The following is a 21,529-nucleotide window of genomic DNA, read 5'->3' as shown; positions in this document are numbered from 1 at the left end:
ATGGCCGGAATGGAACGGCGTTAAACACGTGGTTTACATATGTTTGATACCGTTCCATTTATTCCATTCCAGCCAATCATGTTAGGTAAGAGACAGACAAGGGGTTGAATCTAGCTGGATAACACCTGCGTGGCCTGGCTGCCTCCTGAAGGAGCAGAATATTTACTGAACGCTATGTATAAAAACATCACATTAACATCCAATTAACACGACACCGGGCCCTCATCCCTGACAGAGATGGATAGAGAAAGATATATCCATATAGAGAGAAAAGAGAGACTCAGTCGGACACAGAGAGAAATAGAAACAAAGTGAAAGAGAAAAAAGGGAGTGAGGGATCCAGTGACGGAGGAACACACAATGGCCCATGTAGAACCGAGGTCAGTCACTGCCAACCTAAATATTAGGGCCGGCTCACTGGGTGACGAACTGCCTCGATACAAGCACATTATTAGTAAGAACAGCCTACATGACTAACACTAACATGGGGCACCCTTTGACGCAACCTTTACGTGTGATGAAATTATTGCTATACTTGTAATCCGTCACGAAAAGGCTTGTGTGGCGGGTTTCTTATCATAAACGGTTTAAGATTTAATGCTGCAGATCGTATTCTCTTCTTGACTGGATTTTTGGATTCTCGGGATGTCATAAGACCCATTTAAGCACGTCTCAAATAGATCCCTATATGGTGCACTACATTTGACCAGAGCCCTGGTAAAAAGTAGTGCACTAGCTAGGGAATAGGATGCCATCTTTGGATGTGACCTAAATCCCTTTCAGTGTAGTGTTAGGCTAGTCTAATTAGCAGGGTTTTCCCCCCTGACCCTACATGTTACTTAAACTGACACAGATCTGCTGATCCCTTTAGTGCTATGAGACAGATACAGGATTAGCGCAGTCAATGGAATATACTGAGGTGCTTTCAGCCATTCCATTCCAGGAGATGTATAACGCTGATTTTGGGGTTAAACAGATCCAAAACATCTAAGGTTGGATACTGCAAGCATCGCTCACAGGTTATCAACAAATTACAACTGAACAGCATCCATTGTTTTTCCATATATGTGTTTTACTCTATGCACCCAAGTATTAAGCAGCAGTTCTCATAGGTACAGGTAGTTTGGCGGACAGGTTTCTTATACTGTAGGTCACTTTCTTATAGTCACATACGTACATGTGTCCAGTGTTTTCCTCAGCAGGTCTCATTGATAGTCCCCACTGTGGGTGGGTAGTAAAGGACAGGTTTGCTCTTCCCACATAGCAGAGTGCACTGTGGGGTGGTTACAGTGGGTTGTTCTCCCCACATTGCAGAGTCCACTTACATTTAAGTCATTTAGCAGACGCTCTTATCCAGAGCGACTTACAGGGTCAATTAGGGTTGAAGTGCCTTACTCAAGGGCACAGAGATTTTTCACTTAGTCAGCTCAGGATTCGAACCAGCAACCTTTTGGTTACTGGCCTAACGCTCTTAACTGCTAGGCTACCCGAGTCCACTGTGGGGTGGTTTAATGTGGGTTGTTCTCCCCACATAGCAGAGTCAGCACTGTGTGATGGTGTTTAAGGGTGAGTTCTGCCTCCCTTCCAACAGTCTCTGTGGGGTTGGTGATTTAGGGTGGGTTGTGTTCCCACTCCAGTCCGATCTGGGCAAAGCAATAGAGGAAGGCTAACATGGGTGGAGCCACTGTACACCAACCTGGAGAGAGACAGAGATACACACCCTTAGATGCCAGCAACACATACACATTCACTTGTTTTACAGTACACCCATAATTTCACAGTACATACACTACAGTCTTGGGTCACTTAGAAATGTCCTTGTTTTTGAAAATAAAATAAAATTGTCCATTAAAATAACATGAAATTGATCAGAAATGCAGTGTAGACATTGTTAATGTTGTAAATGATGGGATTGAGATCCGGACTCTTCGCTGGCCATGGCAGAACACTAACATTCATGTCTTGCAGGAAATCAGCCATACTGCTCGTTCTGTACTTGGTGGCATTGTCATGTCAGGATGAGCCTGCAGGAAGGGAACCACATGAGGGAGGAGGATGTCTTCCCTGTAACGCACAGCGTTGAGATAGCTTGTTGTCATTACAGGCACAGTCCGATGATGCTGTGACACACCGCCCCAGAACATGACGGACCCTCCACCTCCAAATCGATCCCGCTTCAGAGTACAGGCTCATTCCTTCGAAGATAAATGCGAATCCGACCATCACCCCTGGTGAGACAAAACCGCGACTCGTCAGTGAAGAGCACTTTTTGCCAGTCCTGTCTAATCCAGCGATGGTGGGTTTGAGCCCATAGGCGACATTGTTGCCGGTGATGTCTGGTGTCGGCCTACAAGCCCTCAGTCCAGCCTCTCTCAGCCTATTGCAGACAGTCTGAGCACTGATGGAGGGATTGTTCGTTCCTGGTGTAACTCAGGCAGTTGTTGTTGCCATCCTGCCACTGCGAGGACGATCAGCTGTCCTTCCCGTCTTCCTGTAGCACTGTCTTAGGCATCTCACAGTATGGACATTGCAATTTATTGCCCTGGCCACATCTTCAGTCCTCATGCCTCCTTGCAGCATGCCTAAGGCACGTTCATACAGATGAGCAGCGACCCTGGGCATCTTTCTTTTGGTGTTTTTCAGAGTCAGTAGAAAGGCCTCTTTAGTGTCCTAAGTTTTCATAACTGTGACCTTAATTGCCTACCGTCTGTAAGCTGTTAGTGTCTTAACGACCGTTCCACAGGTGCATGTTCATTAACTGTTTATGGATCATTGAACAAGCATGGGAAACAGTGTTTATACCCTTTACAATGAACATCTGTGAAGTTATTTGGATTTTTACGAATTATCTTCGAAAGACAGGGTCCTGAAAAGGGAAGTTTAGCCCTTACACAGCCTGGAGGTGTGTTGGGTCATTGTCCTGTTGAAAATCAAAACGATAGTTCCACTAAGCACAAACTGGATGGTGTATCACTGCAGAATGCTGTGGTAACTATGCTGGTTAACTGTGCCTTGAATTCTAAATAAATCACAGACAGTGTCACCAGCAAAGCACCCCCACACCACTTCCTCCATGCTTCACGGTGGGAACCACACATGCAGAGATCACCTACTCTGCGTCTCACAATGACACGGTGGTTGGAACCAAAAATCTTAAATTTGTACTCATCAGACCAAAGGACAGATTTCCACCAGTCTAATGTCCATTGCTCGTGTTTCATGGCCCAAGCAAGTCCCTTTTTCTTATTGGTGTCCTTTAGTAGTGGTTCTTTGCAGAAATTCAACCATGAAGGCCTGATTCACGCAGTCTCCTCCAAACAGTTGATGTTGAGATGTGTTTGTTCCTTGAACTTTGAGCATTTATTTGGGCTGCAGTTAATGTGTTTGAGCCAATCAGTTGTGTTGTGACAAGGTAGGGGTGGTATGGAGAAGATTTGGTGAAAGACCAAGTCCGTATTATGGCAAGAACAGCTCAAATAACTAAAGACAAATGACAGTCTAGCATTACTTTAAGACGTGAAGGTCAGTCAATCCAGAAAATGTCAACAACTTTGAAAGTTTCTTCAAGTGCAGCTGCAAAAACCATAAAGCGCTATGATGAAACTGGCTCTCATGAGGACCGCCACAGGAAAGGAAGACCCAGAGTTACCTCTGCTGCAGAGGAGAAGTTCATTAGTTAACTTCTTGCGACTATCAAACCCGTATCCGGGAGCGTAATCATAGCCTCAAGCTCATTACCATAACGCAACGTTAACTATTCATGAAAATCGCAAATGAAATGAAATAAATATATTCAAGCACAAGCTTAGCCTTTTGTTAACAACACTGTCATCTCATATTTTCAAAATATGCTTTTAAACCATAGCTACACAAGCATTTGTGTAAGAGTATTGATATCCTAGCATAGCATTAAGTCTAGCTTAAGTAAAGAAATTCCACAAGGCACACCTGTTAATTGAAATGCATTCCAGGTGACTACCTCATGAAGCTGGTTGAGAGAATGCCAAAAGTGTATAAGAATATTTTGAAGATAAATACACAATGCAGAGGATGAGAGGACGAGAGTACTAAAAATGAAATAGAGTACTAATGGTCAATAGAGAATTGTTAATGGAAATAGTTGTGTCTCAGTTCAACAGCTGTTTAGAATCTGTGGAATGTCAGTGCTGAACTCAGAGCTACATGTGCTACGTTTTCATTGGTCTGTACATTGAGTCTGGAGCAGGATACTTGTTCTTTGGCCATTTACCCAGTTGTACTGCAAGGACTTCTGATTTATTTCGATTTGTTTAACACTTTTTTGCTTACTGCATGATTCCATGTGAGTTATTTCATAGTTTGTCTCGATTATTGTACAATGTAGAAAATAGTAAAAATAAAGAAAACCCTCGGAATGAGTAGGTGTGTCCAAACTTTTGACTGGAACTGTTTCCCATCTTTTGGAAGAAAAACTATTGAACTCATATTGTAATCAATTATAGGTCATATTTCTTAGAAATCTGGAAACACTTTAAACAGGACTGCAGTCAAGGTTGTGTTCAGTCTGCACAAGCAGAGGTTGTTTTGAAAGTCTCTGTCTGTTCACCTCAGTTTCACCCAGTTCTGAATACAAATGCTCAAAATGTCTGTCCTTGCTCACAGACACCTCCTTCCACTCTCCACCTCCTCTGACTCATCTCCAGCCTCTCACCTTGCTGCTCCAGCCCATACCTCCCCTCTACTCCTCCTCCTCTTCCTCCCTCAGACCCGACTCATCTCCAGCCTCTCACCTTGCTGCTCCAGCCCATACCTCCCCTCTACTCCTCCTCCTCCCCCAGACCTGGCTTGTCTCCAGCCTCTCACCTTGCTGCTCCAGCCCATACGTCCCCTCTAATCCTCCTCCTCCTCCTCTTCCTCCCCCAGACCTGGCTTGTCTCCAGCCTCTCACCTTGCTGCTCCAGCCCATACCTCCCCTCTACTCCTCCTCCTCCCCCAGACCTGACTTGTCTCCAGCCTCTCACCTTGCTGCTCCAGCCCATACCTCCCCTCTACTCCTCCTCCTCCCCCAGACATGGCTTGTCTCCAGCCTCTCACCTTGCTGCTCCAGCCCATACCTCCCCTCTACTCCTCCTCCTCCTCTTCCTCCCCCAGACCTGGCTTGTCTCCAGCCTCTCACCTTGCTGCTCCAGCCCATACCTCCCCTCTACCCCTCCTCCTCCTCCTCCTCCTCCTCCTCCCCCAGACCTGGCTTGTCTCCAGCCTCTCACCTTGCTGCTCCAGCCCATCCAGCCCTCCCCTCTCCAGCCCTACCTCCCCCTCCTCCTCCTCCTCTTCCTCCCCCAGACCTGGCTTGTCTCCAGCCTCTCACCTTGGTGCTCCGGCCCAAACCTGCACCCATGCCGCTGCAACAGTGTAAGACACAGTGTAGCTCCCTTGATTCTCTCTCTCCTGATCAGACTCTCATTATCATCTCATCTCTGGCTCTAAGACAGACCAGCCAGCCACAATGGGAGCTACACTGTCTTAGCCAGAAGCGATTCAGCAGAGGTGAGAGAGATAGAAAGCGAGAGGTAGAGAGACAAAAAGAGAGAGCGAGAGTACAGAATGTCAGCTTTTATTGTAGGGTATTTTCATTCATATCCGTTGTATCGTTCAGAAATTAAAGTGTTTTATGTATGTAGTACCGCATTCAGTTACTATTGGGCAAAACATAACCCAAAACAAACTGCAAATGCATGTAAGGTGTTTGTAGTCACAAGCTTGATGTAGTCACTGTGTGCAAGGAATATAGGGTCAGAAATACTAAACTTTTGACTACTTTAATACCATATAAGTGTGTGTGTGGGGGGCACCCTGTCAAGTTTGAGATCTGCTCCCCTGACAGACAAGAATGAATCTGATACATGACTTTCCCTAGAGAGTTCAGACCTTTACACCTTGTCTAAATGTAGCATGTACAGTTGAAGTTGGAAGTTTACATACATCTTAGCCAAATACAATAAACTCAGTTCACAATTCCTGACACTTAATCCTAGTAAAATTTCCCTGTTTTAGGTCAGTTAGGATCACAACTTTATTTTAACTTCTTTGGGTTAGGGGGCGGTATTTTGACATCCGGATGAAAAGAGTGCCCAAACTACCTGCTACTCAGGCCCAGAAGCTAGGATATGCATATAATTGATAGATTGGAATAGAAAACACTCTAATGTTTCTAAAACCGTTACAATAATGTCTGTGAGTATAACAGAACTGAAATGTCAGGCAAAACCCCGAGGACAAACCATCACAAAAAAAACAAATTCATCCTACCACTGATTTCAATGCCTGGCACTTTTATAATAGGGTGAAATTGTGCCCGATTGCAGTTCCTAGGACTTCCACTAAATGTCAAAAGTCTTTAGAAATAGTTTCAGGCTGGTTTTTGGAAAAATGAGCCAGAAATTGTAATTATTCTAGGTGGCTCCCATTTTGGCTGTAGTGTTTCCAAGCGTGTGAATGAGAGCACATTCTTTGGTATTTTTCTCCGGTAAAGACAATAACGATTTTCCGTCTTAAATTTGATAATTTCTTTGCGTATTTGGGTACCTCAGGTTTGATTATAAACGTTGATTGACTTGTTTGGATAAGTTTATTGGTAACGTTTGGGATTCATTTTGTAATGCATTTTGAAGGAGGGAAAACAAGTGGATTATTGACTGAAGCGTGCAAGCTAAACTGAGTTATGGATATAAAGAAGGAGTTTATCGAACAAAAGGACCATTTATAATGTAACTGGGACCTTTTGGAGTGCCAACAGAAGAAGATCTTCAAAGGTAAGGCATATAATTATATCGCTATTTCTGACTTTCGTGTCGCAACTTTCATGAAAGTTTAATATTTATAGTCATTTAATTTGAATTTGGCGCTCTGCAATTTCACCAGATATTGGCCAGGTGGGACGGTAGCGTCCCACTGATCAGCAAGAAGTTAAGAATGTGAAATGTCAGAATAATAGTAGAGAGAATTATTTATTTCAGCTTTTGTTTCTTTCATCACATTCCCAGTGGGTCAGAAGTTTACATACACTCAATTAGTATTTGGCAGCATTGCCTTTAAATTGTTTAACTTGGGTCAAAAAGGTTGGGTAGCCTTCCACAAGCTTCCCACAATAAGTTGGGTGGATTTTGGCCCATTCCTCCTGACAGAGCTGGTGTAACTGAGGGAGGTTTGTAGGCCTCCTTGCTCGCACACGCCTTTTCAGTTCTGCCCACAAATTTTCTACAGGATTGAGGTCAGGGGTTTGTGATGGCCACTCCAATACTTTGACTTTGTTGTTCTTAAGCCATTTTGCCACAACTTTGGAAGTATGCTTGGGGTCATTGTCCATTTGGAAGACCCATTTGCAACCAAACTTTAACTTCCTGACTGATGTCTTGAGATGTTGGGTCAATATATCAACGTAATTTTCCTTTCTCATAATTCCATGTCTTTTGTGAAGTGCACCAGTCCCTCCTGCAGCAAAGCACCCCCACAACATGATGCTCCCACCCCTGTGCTTCACGGTTGGGATGGTGTTCTTCGGCTTGCAAGCCTCCCCCTTTTTTCCTCCAAACATAATGATGGTCATTATGGCCAAACAGCCCTATTTTTGTTTCATCAGATCAGAGGACATTGTCCAAAAAGTACAATCTGTGTCACCATGTGCAGTTGCAAACCGTAGTCTGGCTTTTTTATGGCGGTTTTGGAGCAGTAGCTTCTTCCTCACTGAGCGGCCTTTCAGGTTATGCCGATATAGGTCTCATTTTACTGTGTATATAGATACTTTTGTACCCGTTTCCTCCAACATCTTCACAAGGTCCTTTGCTGTTGTTCTGGGATTGATTTGCACTTCTCACACCAAAGTACGTTCATATCTAGGTGACAGAACGCATCTCCTTCCTGAGTGGTATGATGGCTGAATAGTCCCATGGTGTTTATACTTGCGCACTATTGTTTGTACAGATGAACGTGGTACCTTCAGGCATTTGGAAATTGCTCCCAAGGATAAACCAGACTTGTGGAGGTCTACAATTTATTTTAAGAGGTCTTGGCTGATTTCTTTAGATTTTTCCATGATGTCAAGCATAGAGGCAGGTAGGCCTTGAAATACATCTATAGGTACACCTCCAATTGACTCAAATGATGTCAATTAGCCTATCAGAGGGTTCTAAAGCCATGACATCATTTTCTGGAATTTTCCAAGCTGTTTAAAGGCACAGTCAACTTAGTGTATGCAAACTTCTGACCCACTGGAATTGTGATACAGTGAACTATAAGTGAAATAATCTGTCTGTAAACAATTGTTGGAAAAATGACTTGTGTCATGCACAAAGTAGATGTCCTAACCGACTTGCCAAAACTATAGTTTGTTAACAAGAATTTTGTGGAGTGGTTGAAAAACGAGTTAAGAACTCCAACCTACGTGTATGTAAACATCCGATCAACCGTAGCTGTTCGCTTTGCTGTTCATCGACTACAGCTCAGCATTTAACGCCATAGTACCCTCCAAACTCGTCATTAAGGTTGAGACCCTGGGTCTCGACCCCGCCCTGTGCAACTGGGTCCTGGACTTCCTGACGGGCCGCCCCCAGGTGGTAAATCTCCACCCAGCTGATCCTCAACACTGGGGCCCCACAAGGGTGTGTTCTCAGCCCTCTCCTGTACTCCCTGTTCACCCATGACTGCGTGGCCATGCACGCCTTCAACTCAAATATCAAGTTTGCAGACGACACTACAGTGGTAGGCTCGATTACCAACAACAACAAGACGGCCTAGAGGGAGGAGGTGAGGGCCCTCGGAGTGTGGTGTCAGGAAAATAACCTCACACTCAATGTCAACAAAACAAAGGAGATGATCGTGGACTTCAGGAAACAGCAGAGGGAGCAGCCCCCTATCCACATCGACGGGACAGTAGTGGAGAAGTTGGAAAGTTAAGTTCCTCGGCGTACACATAACGGACAAACTGAAATGGTCCACCCACACATACAGCATCGTGAAGAAGGCGCAGTAGCGCCTCAACCTCAGGAGGCTGAAGAAATTAGGCTTGTCACCAAAAACACTCAAAATTTTACAGATGCACAATCGAGAGCATCACCGCCTGGTAGGGCAACTGCTCTGCCCACAACCGTAAGGCTCTCCAGAGGGTAGTGAGGTCTGCACACCACATCACCGGGGGCAAACTACCTGCCCTTCAGGACACCTACACCACCCGATGTCACAGGAAGGCCAAAAAGATAATCAAGGACAACAACCACCCGAGCCACTGCCTGTTCACCCCGCTATCATCCAGAAGGCGAGGTCAGTACAGGTGCATCAAAGCTGGGACCGAGAGACTGAAAAAAAGCTTCTATCTCAAGGTCATCACACTGTTAAACAGCCATCACTAACATTGAGTGGCTGCTGCCAACATACAGACTCAAATCTCTAGCCAGGTCTCAGTTGTTGAATCTTGTTATGTTCATACAAATATTTACACATGTTAAGTTTGCTGAAAATAAAAGCAGTTGACAGTGAGAGGACATTTCTTTTTTTGCTTAGTTTAGTATCAGGGACCCCCAACCTCCCCAAAAATTAAATAATCCCCCTCCCCCAAATAAAAATGAATGCCATAGAGGATTAAGGAAATTGCTTGGCAGATAAGACAGACAGTCTAGGAAAGGCATTCACCCGCCAATACAATACACTGTCATGCTAGTTTCTTTCCCTTCCAAATCGAGAGCAGCTCTAACAATGCAGCAGAGAACGGAGGGATCAAACTATGTTCAGGAGCCACGGTCTTAGTTTCACTTCTTAAAGAGAGAGAAAAATAGAGCAGCCTATAGGGAAATGAGTGCTGTGCTCTGTGAACGCGTGTTAGTGAAGCAGCTTACTCAAGCCAGCCAAAATGAGGCCAGTCTGTTCAGGGAGAAAACTCACATGCCTATTTAGTATACCAGGAACAGCATTTTCCAGGAAAGGCCATGTAGATCTGAGAGGGTTAGATAGGTGGAAGAAATATAGTATGATGACCCAGACAATATAGGATTTCCACTAAGTCAGAAGCCAAGATAAAGCTATTACCATTTGGTTATATATATATACATACACACTCCTAGGTGTTGAGCTAGGGGGGTTGATTTGAAATTCAGCAGGCATGTACTGTAGGTGAGGGTGGAAGTTGCTCCAAGATCTAAGCTCTCCTCCATGTCGGTCTCTGGAGAGGGAGAAAACAACTTAACAAAGAAATTATTGAGGACAGACACTCAATCTAAAATAGAACCTTCAGTGCAAAATTTGTGTTATTTTAGCTAATGAGGTAAGAGGATAAGGTTTTTTTGTTTGCTCTCACAGTCAGGGGGAGATTAGACTTTAATTAAAAAGATAGTAGCTGGAATCTAAAATTGAGTCTGCTGATATGATTAAGTTAAAGAAAGAAATAACATCTAGAATTGAAGGTGTAAATTGGTTTTAGCGGCCTCTCAAACCTTGTCTCTCTTGTCCAAGTGCACCACATGATAATATCCAGCGTATATAAAAAGAAACCTGTGACAAATGTGTTATAGCCTATATCCGTTGTTCAAACGGACTGTATGTGACAATACATCTTCCTGAAAACAGAAGCCGAGGGTTACAAATAACACAAAAAAAATATCATTAAATTGTATTGGTCACATACACATATTTAGCAGATGTTATTGCAGGTCTAGTGAAATGTTAGTGTTCCTAGCTCCAACAGCACAGTAATATCTAACAATTCACAACACACAAATCTAAAAGTAAAAGAATGGAATTAGGATGTACAGTTGAAGTCGGAAGTTTACATACACTTAGGTTGGAGTCATTAAAACTCGTTTTTCAACCACTCCACAAATTCCTTGTTAACAAACTATAGTTTTGGCAAGTTGGTTAGAACATCTACTTTGTGCATGACACAAGTAATTTTTCAAAAAATTGTTTATAGACAGATTATTTCACTTATAATTCACTGTATCACAATTCCAGTGGGTCAGAATTTAACATACATTAAATTGACTGTGCCTTTAAACAGCTTGGAAAATCCCAGAAAATTATGTCATGGCTTTAGAAGCTTCTGATAGGCTAATTGACATCATTTGAGTCAATTGGAGGAGTACCTGTGGATGTATTTCAAGGCCTACCTTCAAACTCCGTGCCTCTATGCTTGCCATCATGGGAAAATCAAAAGAAATCAGACAAGACCTCATAAAATAAATTGTAGACCTCCACAAGTCTGGTTCATCCTTGGGCGCAATTTCCAAACGCCTGAAGGTACCACGTTCATCTGTACAAACAATAGTATGCAAGTATAAACACCATGGGACTGCGCAGCCATCATACCGCTCAGGAAGGAGACGTGTTCGGTCTCCTAGAGATGAACGTACTTTGGTGTGAAAAGTGCCAAACAATCCCAGAACAACAGAAAATGACCTTGTGGAGATGCTGGAGGAAACAGGTACAAAAGTATCCATATCCACAGTAAAATGAGTCCTATATCGACTTAACCTGAAAGGCCGCTCAGCAAGGAAGAAGCCACTGCTCCAAAACCGCCATAAAAAAGCCAGACCACGGTCTGTAACGGCAAAGAACAAAGATAGTACTTTTTGGAGAAATGTCCTCGTCTGATAAAACAAAAATAGAACGGTTTGGCCATAATGACCATCAATATGTTTGGAGGAAAAAGGGGGAGGCTTGCAAGCCGAAGAACACCATCCCAACCGTGAAGCACGGGTGTGGCAGCATCATATTGTGGTATGATGTGTTTGTCAAGGTATTGGAGAGGCCATCACAAAGCCCCGACCTCAAGCCTATGGAAAAATTTGTGGGCAGTACTAAAAAAACGTGTGTGAACAAGGAGGCCTACAAACCTGACTCAGTTACACCAGCTCTGTCAGGAGGAATTTAAAGGCAATGCTACTGAATACTAATTGAGTGGATGTAAACTTCTGACCCACTGGGAATGTAATGAAAGAAACAAAAGCTGAAATAAATCATTCTCCCTACCATTATTCTGACATTTCACATTCTTACAATAAAGTGGTGATCCTAACTGACCTAAGACAGGACATTTTTACTAGGATTAAATGTCAGGAATTGTGAAAAACTGAGTTTAAATGTATTTGGCTATGGTGTATATTAACTTCCGACTTCAACTGTATATAAAAATACTAGGACGAGCAATGTTGGAGTAGCTTTAGAATAGAAAAATATATATACATATGAGATGAGTAAAGCAGTATGTTAACATTATTAAAGTGACCAGTGATTCCATGTCTATGTACACTGCTCAAAAAAATAAAGGGAACACTTAAACAACACAATGTAACTCCAAGTCAATCACACTTCTGTGAAATCAAACTGTCCACTTAGGAAGCAACACTGATTGACAATAAATGTCACATGCTGTTGTGCAAATGGAATAGACAACAGTTGGAAATGATAGGCTATTAGCAAGACACCCCCAATAAAGGAGTGGTTCTGCAGGTGGGGACCACAGACCACTTCTCAGTACCTATGCTTCCTGGCTGATGTTTTGGTCACTTTTGAATGCTGGCGGTGCTTTCACTGTAGTGGTAGCATGAGACGGAGTCTACAACCCACACAAGTGGCTCAGGTAGTGCAGCTCATCCAGGATGGAACATCAATGCGAGATGTGGCAAGAAGGTTTGCTGTGTCTGTCAGCGTAGTGTCCAGAGCATGGAGGCGCTACCAGGAGACAGGCCAGTACATCAGGAGACGTGGAGAAGGCCGTAGGAGGGCAACAACCAAGCAGCAGGACCGCTACCTCCGCCTTTGTGCAAGGAGGAGCAGGAGGAGCACTGCCAGAGCCCTGCAAAAAATTAGCATGTGTCTGCTCAAACGGTCAGAAACAGACTCCATGAGGGGGGTATGAGGGCCCGACGTCCACAGGTTGGGGTTGTGCTTACAGCCCAACACCGTGCAGGACGTTTGGCATTTGCCAGAGAACACCAAGATTGGCAAATTCGCCACTGGCGCCCTGTGCTCTTCACAGATGAAAGCAGGTTCACACTGAGCACATGTGACAGACGTGACAGTCTGGAGACGCCGTGGAGAACGTTCTGCTGCCTGCAACATCCTCCAGCATGACCGGTTTGGCGGTGGGTCAGTCATGGTGTGGGGTGGCATTTCTTTGGGGGGCCGCACAGCACTCCATGTGCTCACCAGAGGTAGCCTGACTGCCATTAGGTACCGAGATGAGATTATCAGACCCCTTGTGAGACCATATGCTGGTGCGGTTGGCCCTGGGTTCCTCCTAATGCAAGACAATGCTAGACCTCATGTGGCTGGAGTGTGTCAGCAGTTCCTGCAAGAGGAAGGCATTGATGAAGGCATTGATGCTATGGACTGGCCCGCCCGTTCCCCAGACCTGATTCCAATTGAGCACATCTGGGACATCATGTCTCGCTCCATCCACCAACACCACGTTGCACCACAGACTGTCCAGGAGTTGGTGGATGCTTTAGTCCAGGTCTGGGAGGAGATCCCTCAGGAGACCATCCGCCACCTCATCGGGAGCATGCCCAGGCGTTGTAGGGAGGTCATACAGGCACGTGGAGGCCACACACACTACTGAGCCTCATTTTGACTTGTTTTAAGAACATTACATCAAAGTTGGATCAGCCTGTAGTGTGGTTTTCCACTTTAATTTTGAGTGTGACTCCAAATCCAGACCTCCATGGGTTGATAAATTTGATTTCCATTGATAATTTTTGTGTGATTTTGTTGTGAGCACATTCAACTATGTAAAGAAAAAAGTATTTCATAAGAATATTTCATTCATTCAGATCTAGGATGTGTTATTTTAGTGTTCCCTTTATTTTTTTGAGCAGTGTATATATGGCAGCAGCCCTTAAAGTGCAGGGTTGAGTAGATGAGTGGTGGCCGGCTCGTGATGGCCGTTTAACAGTCTGATGGCCTTGAGATTGAAAAACAGCTTCTGTCTCTCGGTCCCAGCTTTAATGCACCGGTACTGACCTCGCCTTCTGGATGATAGCGGGGCGAACAGACCGTGGCTCAGGAGGTTGATGTCCTTAAATATCTTCTTGGCCTTCCTGTGAAATAGGATGCTGTAGGTGTCATGGAGGGTAGACAGTGTTTACCCGGTGATGCGTTGGGGAGACCGTACCACCCTCTGGAGAGCCCTGTGGTTTGCGAGCGGTGCAGTTGCTATACCAGGCAGTGATACAGCCCGACAGGATGCTCTCGATTGTACAACTGTAAAGGTTTCTGATGGCCAGATTTCCTGAGACTCCTGAGGTTGAAGAGGCGCTGTTGCGCCTTTTTCACCACATTGTCTGTGTGGGTGGACCAATTCAGATTGTCAGTGATGTGTACACCGAGGAACTTGCTTTCCACCTTCTCCACTGCAGTCCCGTAAATGTGGATAGGGGGCGTGCTCTCTCTGCTGTTTCCTGAAGTCCACGATCAGCTCCTTTGTTTTGATGACGTTGAGGGAGAGGTTATTTTCCTGGCACCACTTTGCCAGGGCCCTCACCTCATCCATGTAGGCTGTCTCGTCATTGTTGGTAATCAAGCCTACCACTGTAGTGTCGTCTGCAAACTTGATGATTGAGTTGGAGGCGTGCGTGGCCACACAGTCATGGGTGAACAGGGAGTACGGGAGGGGGCTGAGCATGCACCCTTGTGGGGCCCCTGTGTTGAGGATCAACGAAGTGGAGGTGTTGTTTCCTACCTTCACCACCTGGGGGCGGCCCCTTCAGGAAGTCCAGGACCCAGTTGCACAGGGCGAGGTTCAGACCCAGGGCCCCGAACTTAATGAGCTTGGAGGGTACAATGGTGTTGAATGCTGAGCTGTATTCAATGAACAGCATTCTGACGTAAGCACCATTCCACCAGGGCCTCACCTCCTCCCTGTAAGCGGTCTCATCATTGTTGGTAACCAGGCCTTCTACTGTTGTGTCGTCTGCAAACTTGATGATTGATGCGTGGCCATGCACGCCTCCAATTCATGGGTGAACAGGGAGTACAGGAGGGGTGGTAGCCGGCTAGGGATGGCTATTTTACAGTCTGATAACCTTGATGGAAGATATTTTTCAGTCTCGGTCCATGCTTTGATGCACCTGTAACTGACCTCACCTTCTGAATGATAGAGGGGTGAACAGTCCGTGGCTCGGGTGGTTGATGTCCTTGATTATCTTTTTGGCCTTGCTGTGACATTGGGTGCTGTAGGTGTCCTGGAGGTCAGGCAGTGTGTCCCTGGTGATGTGTTGGACAGACTGCATGGGACAGGGCAGTGTGCAGTGCGATGTTGATGCATTGTCTTTGGATCTATTAGGGTGGTAAGCAAATTGAAGTGGGTCTAGGGTGTCAGGTATGATAGAGGTGATATGATCCTTAACTACCCTCTCAAAGTACTTCATGATGACAGAAGTGAGTGCTACGACGGCGATAGTCATTTAGTTCAGTTACCTTTGCTTTCTTGGGTACAGGAACAACGGTGGACATCTTGAAGCAAGTGGGGACAGCAGACTGGGATAGGGAGAGATTGAATATGTCTGTAAACACTCCAGCTAGCTGGTCTGCGCATGCTCTGAGGACGCGGCTAGAGATGCCATCTGGGCCAGCAGCCTTGCGAGGGTTAACACGCTTAAATGTTTTACTCACGTCGGCCACGGAGAACATAAGGACCTTATGCCTTGTTAAGTGTGTAGAGCAGGAGTGTGTGTATGTGTGTGTGTGTGTTGCACGTGTGTGACAGCTGTAGTTTTTGACAGAAAATCATTGTAGAGCTGTCACTTTTATGTCCAAGATCCGTACAAATCCAGTCTTTAAAAAATAACTAACCTTCCCATTTTGTAACTCCCCACTTGAGTTCTGCATTGGTGCAAAAAACAATCTGTGCTTTAACCACTGAATGATCATGTAAGTAGACCTACTGCACGAGTAGGTGACCTAGCTGTTCCACCTCTGGGCAACCAAACTTTCTAGGGAGCCCAAACATGTTCATATGGACCGGTAACGGAGTCTGACCATGGGCGAGTTCATTTTGCAGCACCCGGTGCTCTATTACTTCTTATGTTGTTTGTCAACTACCGCTTTAGACAGCCTACTATTTGTGATGATAATCTTCATAGTTATGCTGCCATATCGTAGCGAGAGTTTCTGAAAAAGGAGCTAGCCAACATTTGCAATGATAATGAGAAAATAATCGCCTTTTTGACCGCCTAGGTCTTGCTTGTGTTTGATATGCTTGAACGAACATGTCTTTTGTGTGGGCTACGACATAAAAAAAAAAAATTGCACTCAAATTTTAACATGTTGATCATATCTTTAGCAGCTATGTTAAAAGAAGTCAGGTTCCAGAGAATCTGAAATCGCAGCCACTCCATTCAAGAAAATACAAGACACTTGTACAGATAAAATCAGGGCTATATACTAACTCCAAGACACGACAGGACGATGTGAACACACTTTTATAGAGCAGATGGTCCTGACAGCACTAAATATCATTCTTACTCAGCCTCACCATTGCTTTTTACAGCAGGCTGGGAAACGGTTTAGATCTTTGCTTTAATAAGCGTTTGTGGTGGGGAGAGTTCTACTAAGCTAACATATGGAATTGCTGTAATATGTTTGTTTTTTTAATGGACCACTTTAGATATTTTATAAAATATTGAATTTGGCCTTTACAACTACAGCCCATAGAAAAGTATTGAATAACATTCATAAATGGCAAAACAAAGTTTTTTTTAAATATCAAAAGGAATAAAAAGGTTTTGATGTTTCTGCCCTAAGAAAGAAAGATCTGGAAATATGTTTGTTTTTTTAAACACATATTTAACCCCTTTTTTGATGGCACAAAACTACCTTAATACTGCCATTCCTTTTTCAAACCAGTACCTGGTTACCCTCAGACGAGACCTGTGACACTTGTGTGAGAGAACACCATCGTGTTCGTGGGAGTTTCCCTTTTCCACAGTGAGGTCACATTAGTTTGTAGCCCAAATGGTTCGGACGACACAGACAGAGCTGGCACATCAGCGTTACAGACGAGTCCCATGAGGCTTGTGGAGTATGAGAGCAAAACGGAGAACACCATCGTATTCGTGACAGTCTCATTTTTCCACATTGGTTAGTAAACCAAACCGTTCGGATGTTACAGACGTTTTCGTGAGAGGACTGATTTTCAGGAAGGGAAACATAGGCGGATGCGGTGCAAAAAAAACACCTCTAGCTTGATTGTTTTGTTATGTTCATTAGATTGACACACGGTTGTGTCAATAGACTCTTAATGGTTAGTCTGGCAGAAAAAGTTTATGCACTCAAGAATGTCCACATTTGGTTTCTGTAGAGACAAGAGACGAAGGACGAGGAGAGACGAGGAGTAAAACAGAAAAATACATTTGACTCTTTTCATCATAGAAATGAAGAGAGGAAGGGAAAACAGAGATTTCAAAAGAGTTAAGACAGAGGGTTAGACAGAGAAAAGAGAGAGGGATGTGTGTTGTGTGTCTTAATTTCAGTTCATTACATCATGTGAACAGACATAAGCCTTCGCCCTGAGAGGGGGCTCACCTCTCCTGCAGTACCCCTGAGGTTGCCACAGGTGTCTTGCTGTGATACTGTAATTCCAGCCCACTGCCAACCAAAGGGTCATGGAGAAGATTAGAATGGGATTAAAACCAAGGACAGACCCAGGATTAACATAAGAATTTAAGGCCAATTTTGGGAAGAGACACACCTCTATGTTACACATATGTTACACTACACATCAGGTCGTATCCAAACCTATGGGGTTATCTAGATAATGATGTTATGTAGACAGTTTAAGAGTCCTTGTCGTTTGTACCTATGATCGCAGTACAGCCGTGCTAAAACCACAAGCAATCGTGCCCCCTTGTGTATTATTGCTTTAATATTTGCATCAATGCAGGAGCAATCAAAATACATGTACAATTACCGTTCAAAAGTTTGGGGTCACTTAGAAATGGCCTTGTTTTTGAAAGAAAACCCCATTTTTGTCTATTAAAATAACATCAAATTGATCAGAAATACAGTGTAGACATTGTTAATGTTGTAAATGACTATTGTAGCTGGAAACGTCTGATTTTTAATGGAATATCTACATAGGCATACAGAGGCCAATTATCAGCAACCATCGCTCCTGTGTTCCAATGGCGTGTTGTGTTAGCTAATCCAAGTTTATCATTTTAAAAGGCTAATTGATCATTAGAAAACCCTTTTGCAATTATGTTAGCATAGTTGAAAACTGTTGTACTGATTAAAAAAGCAATAAAACTGCCCTTCTTCAGACTAGTTGAGTATCTGGAGCATCAGCATTTGTTAGTTTGATTACAGGCTCAAAATGGCCAGAAACAAAGTACTTTCTTCTGAAACTCATCAGTCTATTCTTGTTGTGAGAAATGAAGGCTATACCATGCGAGAAATTGCCAAGAAACGGAAGATCTCATACAATGTCATACACAGAACAGCGCAAACTGGCACTAACCAGAATAGAAAGAGGAGTGGGAGGCCCCAGTACACAACTGAGCAAGACGACAAGTACATTAGTGTGTCTAGTTTGAGAAACAGACGCCTCACAAGTCCTCAACTGACAGCTTCATTAAATATTACCCTCAAACCACCAGTCTCAACGTCAACAGTGAAGCGGCAACTACAGGATGCTTTGCCTTCTAGGCCAATATCATTATCCAAACCTTTTTCTACAAATAACAAAAAAAATGTTTTCTCATTGGTCAAGTCCAGGTAGTTATCGCTCTGTTTCATAAAACTTTCTTCAGTTTAGTGCCTAATGAACATGACCCAGAGTGGAGGGTTTGGGTTTGTGATTAGACTAAAAACGGCAGTTTGATTACTGTTATTAAGGATTCAATCAGAAACCTGTAATTAGCCAAAATGGCTGCCTTTGTGTGCTGATTAGCACCATAGAGGTCTGTAATAAGTACAAACGGGGAGAAAAGGCCACTCTGGGGTTCCGTCCCAAATGGCACCATATTCCCTACATAGTGCCTATAGGTTCTGGTCAAAAGTTGTGCACTATGTAGGGAGTAGAGTGCAATTTGTAATGCACAAAATGGGCAATGTCATTAAGGTATATTATTCTAGGGATTTCCGCCATGCAGCTTTCGACTGCAATGCAATTATTTTGTAGGTAGAGAATGAAGAGCTGTGGCTTGTGGAATCATTAGTCATTTACAGCCCAAATCAAATCAAAGTTCATTTGTTGCGTGCACAGGATACAACAGCTGTAAACCGCGAATGCTTACTTACAAGCTCTTCCTCAACAATGCAGTGTTCAATATCAAATGTAAGAAAAGAGAAAAAAACTGAATATGATCTTAAGCGCATGGAATCAGTACTAGGTCAGATATATTGTACCCACTTCAGCACAGTTCAATTTAAGTGTTTCCACAGAGCAAACGAAGGATTATCAAATCAATGTTGTTGCTGCCGCTGACCCTCGAAATATGAAATAGTCGGTAACACTATTTGGATAGTCCATCTGTAGAAGCTCTACAAACTATCTATAGACTCACTGCATGTCCGTTGATTTTCAACAAGAAAGTGGCTGTATTCTACAAGATATACAGTAAGTGTACAAAATATGCTCTTTCCATGATAGACTGACCAGGTGAATCCAGGGGAAATCTATGATCGCTTATTGATGTCACTTGATAAGTGTACTTCAATAAGTGTAGATGAAGGGGAGGAGACAGGTTAAATAAGAATTTTGAATCCCTGAGACAATTGAGACATGGATTGTGTATGTTTGCCATTCAGAGGGTGAATGGGCAAGACAAAAGATTTAAGTTCCTTTGAACGTGGTATGGTATTAGGTGCCAGGCGCACCGGTTTGAGTGTGTCAAGAAGTGCAACACCTTTGAGTTTCACACTCAACAGTTTCCTGTGTGTATAAAGAATGGTCCATCACCCAGAGGACATCCAGCCAACTTACAGTGGTCGAAAACAGGTCAATGATAAGAGGACAAAGGATGCTGACAAATTGTGCAGAGCAACAGATGGGTTACAGGGACAGTCCAGTACAACATTGGTGCCCAAAAAACCAAAGAAATGCATAACTCGTCATACCTTGACACGAATGGAGTATGGCAGCCGACGACCTTACAGAGTTCCACTTCTTTCAGAAAAAACAAGAAACTGCGGTTGCTGTGGGCTAAGAAACAAAAACACTGGACACTGGAGAAACATTGCCTAGTCTGATGAATCTCGGTTCCTGCAGTTTCTTGCTGATGGGAGGACTAGGGTATGGAGAAAACCACTAGTGCATGCATCCATCATGCCATGTGTCAACATTGCAGGCTGGTGGTGGTATGATGGTGTGGGGTGTTTTTTCATTGCACACATTGGACCACTTGATAAAAGTGGAGAAATGTTTGAATGTCACAGGATATCTGAATATCATTGCCAATCAGTTGCATCCCTTCAAGGCAGCAGTGTATCCATCTGTGAATGGATTTTTGCCACAAGGCTAGCATTGTCCAGGAATGATTACACAAACATGACAGTGAATTCAGCTTACTGCAGTGGCCTGCCCAGTCAACAGACCTCAATCCAATTGAGCATCTGTGGGATGAGATGGAATGAGCTATTTGGAGTAGAGATCTACTATCAGCCAACTTAACACAACTGTGGGAAGCATTGGAGTCAACATGGGCCAGCATCCCTGTGGAACGATTTCAACACCTTCAGATTCCACGCACCATTGAATTGAGGCTGTTCTGAGGGCAAAAGAGGGTGCATCTCAATATTAGGAAGGTGTAGCTAATGTTCTGTACACTCTGTGTATATTCGTAGAAACAGGTCTACAACTTTTTATTTTAAGCCTCTCGCGAACCCAATTTTAGTGCTCACCCATGACTCACCCATGACTAATGCATCATCAGCACTTTGGGACAACACTGGTATTAAGAAGAAGCACCCTTTCCCCTAGCACTCTAAATTAAACATTTTTGGTAGCACTGGTGCTCCCAACTAGAGATCAAATGTGCCTATGCGTGGTCTCAATGAAATAGCCTGTTAGCTATACACTGTATACACTGGCAGAGACGCATGGTGCAATAGTCTTTCTATGGAAATGAACTTCCTAAATATGATGGACCCTAAACTATAGCCTAACATTGACTGGAAATAAATATTGACAACGCATTTATTTGTCTGCCTGCAAATTGTCCTGCTTCTATCAAAGTTATGCAAGATTATTTAGAAATTATTTTCTTCCTAATAAGCTATTGCTTATCAATTGTATTAAAAGTGCCTCTATCGCAATATCCACAAACTCTAATAACCTAATTCTTGCTGATTTTCATTGTTTGTTAATGTGGAAATGAAGGTTACTTAGTATTACAGTAATATGTGTGTGTAGTGTATGTATTCTCCCTTCTCCAGTTGCACTGGCAGTAACCTATTGCCGTATAATGTTCTGCCACACGGCTGGTGGTCCCCATGCAGCAGCAGGGGGATGGGAAGTGTGTGTGTATGTGTGTGTGTGTGTGTGTGTGGGGGTTCTTAATATAAT

At 43.7% G+C, this 21,529-nt stretch overlaps 1 protein-coding gene across 3 annotated transcripts in view; it reads right to left on the bottom strand.

Moving 5' to 3' along the window:
- Nucleotides 1-1,051: 1,051 nt before the first annotated feature.
- The window catches only part of hhat (hedgehog acyltransferase), an 89,577-nt gene continuing 69,099 nt past the window's right edge, over nucleotides 1,052-21,529 (bottom strand). For all 3 annotated transcript variants that reach the window (XM_029640355.2, XM_029640356.2, XM_065012750.1), the window contains one exon: nucleotides 1,052-1,696. In XM_029640355.2, the coding sequence (XP_029496215.1) occupies nucleotides 1,611-1,696 (86 nt within the window). In that variant the 3' untranslated portion in view covers nucleotides 1,052-1,610. The remainder of the gene's footprint in view (nucleotides 1,697-21,529) is intronic.

The sequence above is a fragment of the Oncorhynchus nerka genome, linkage group LG28 (genome assembly GCF_034236695.1).
Source record: "Oncorhynchus nerka isolate Pitt River linkage group LG28, Oner_Uvic_2.0, whole genome shotgun sequence".
NCBI lineage: Eukaryota > Metazoa > Chordata > Actinopteri > Salmoniformes > Salmonidae > Oncorhynchus > Oncorhynchus nerka.
This window is presented reverse-complemented; position numbering and strand designations above follow the sequence as displayed.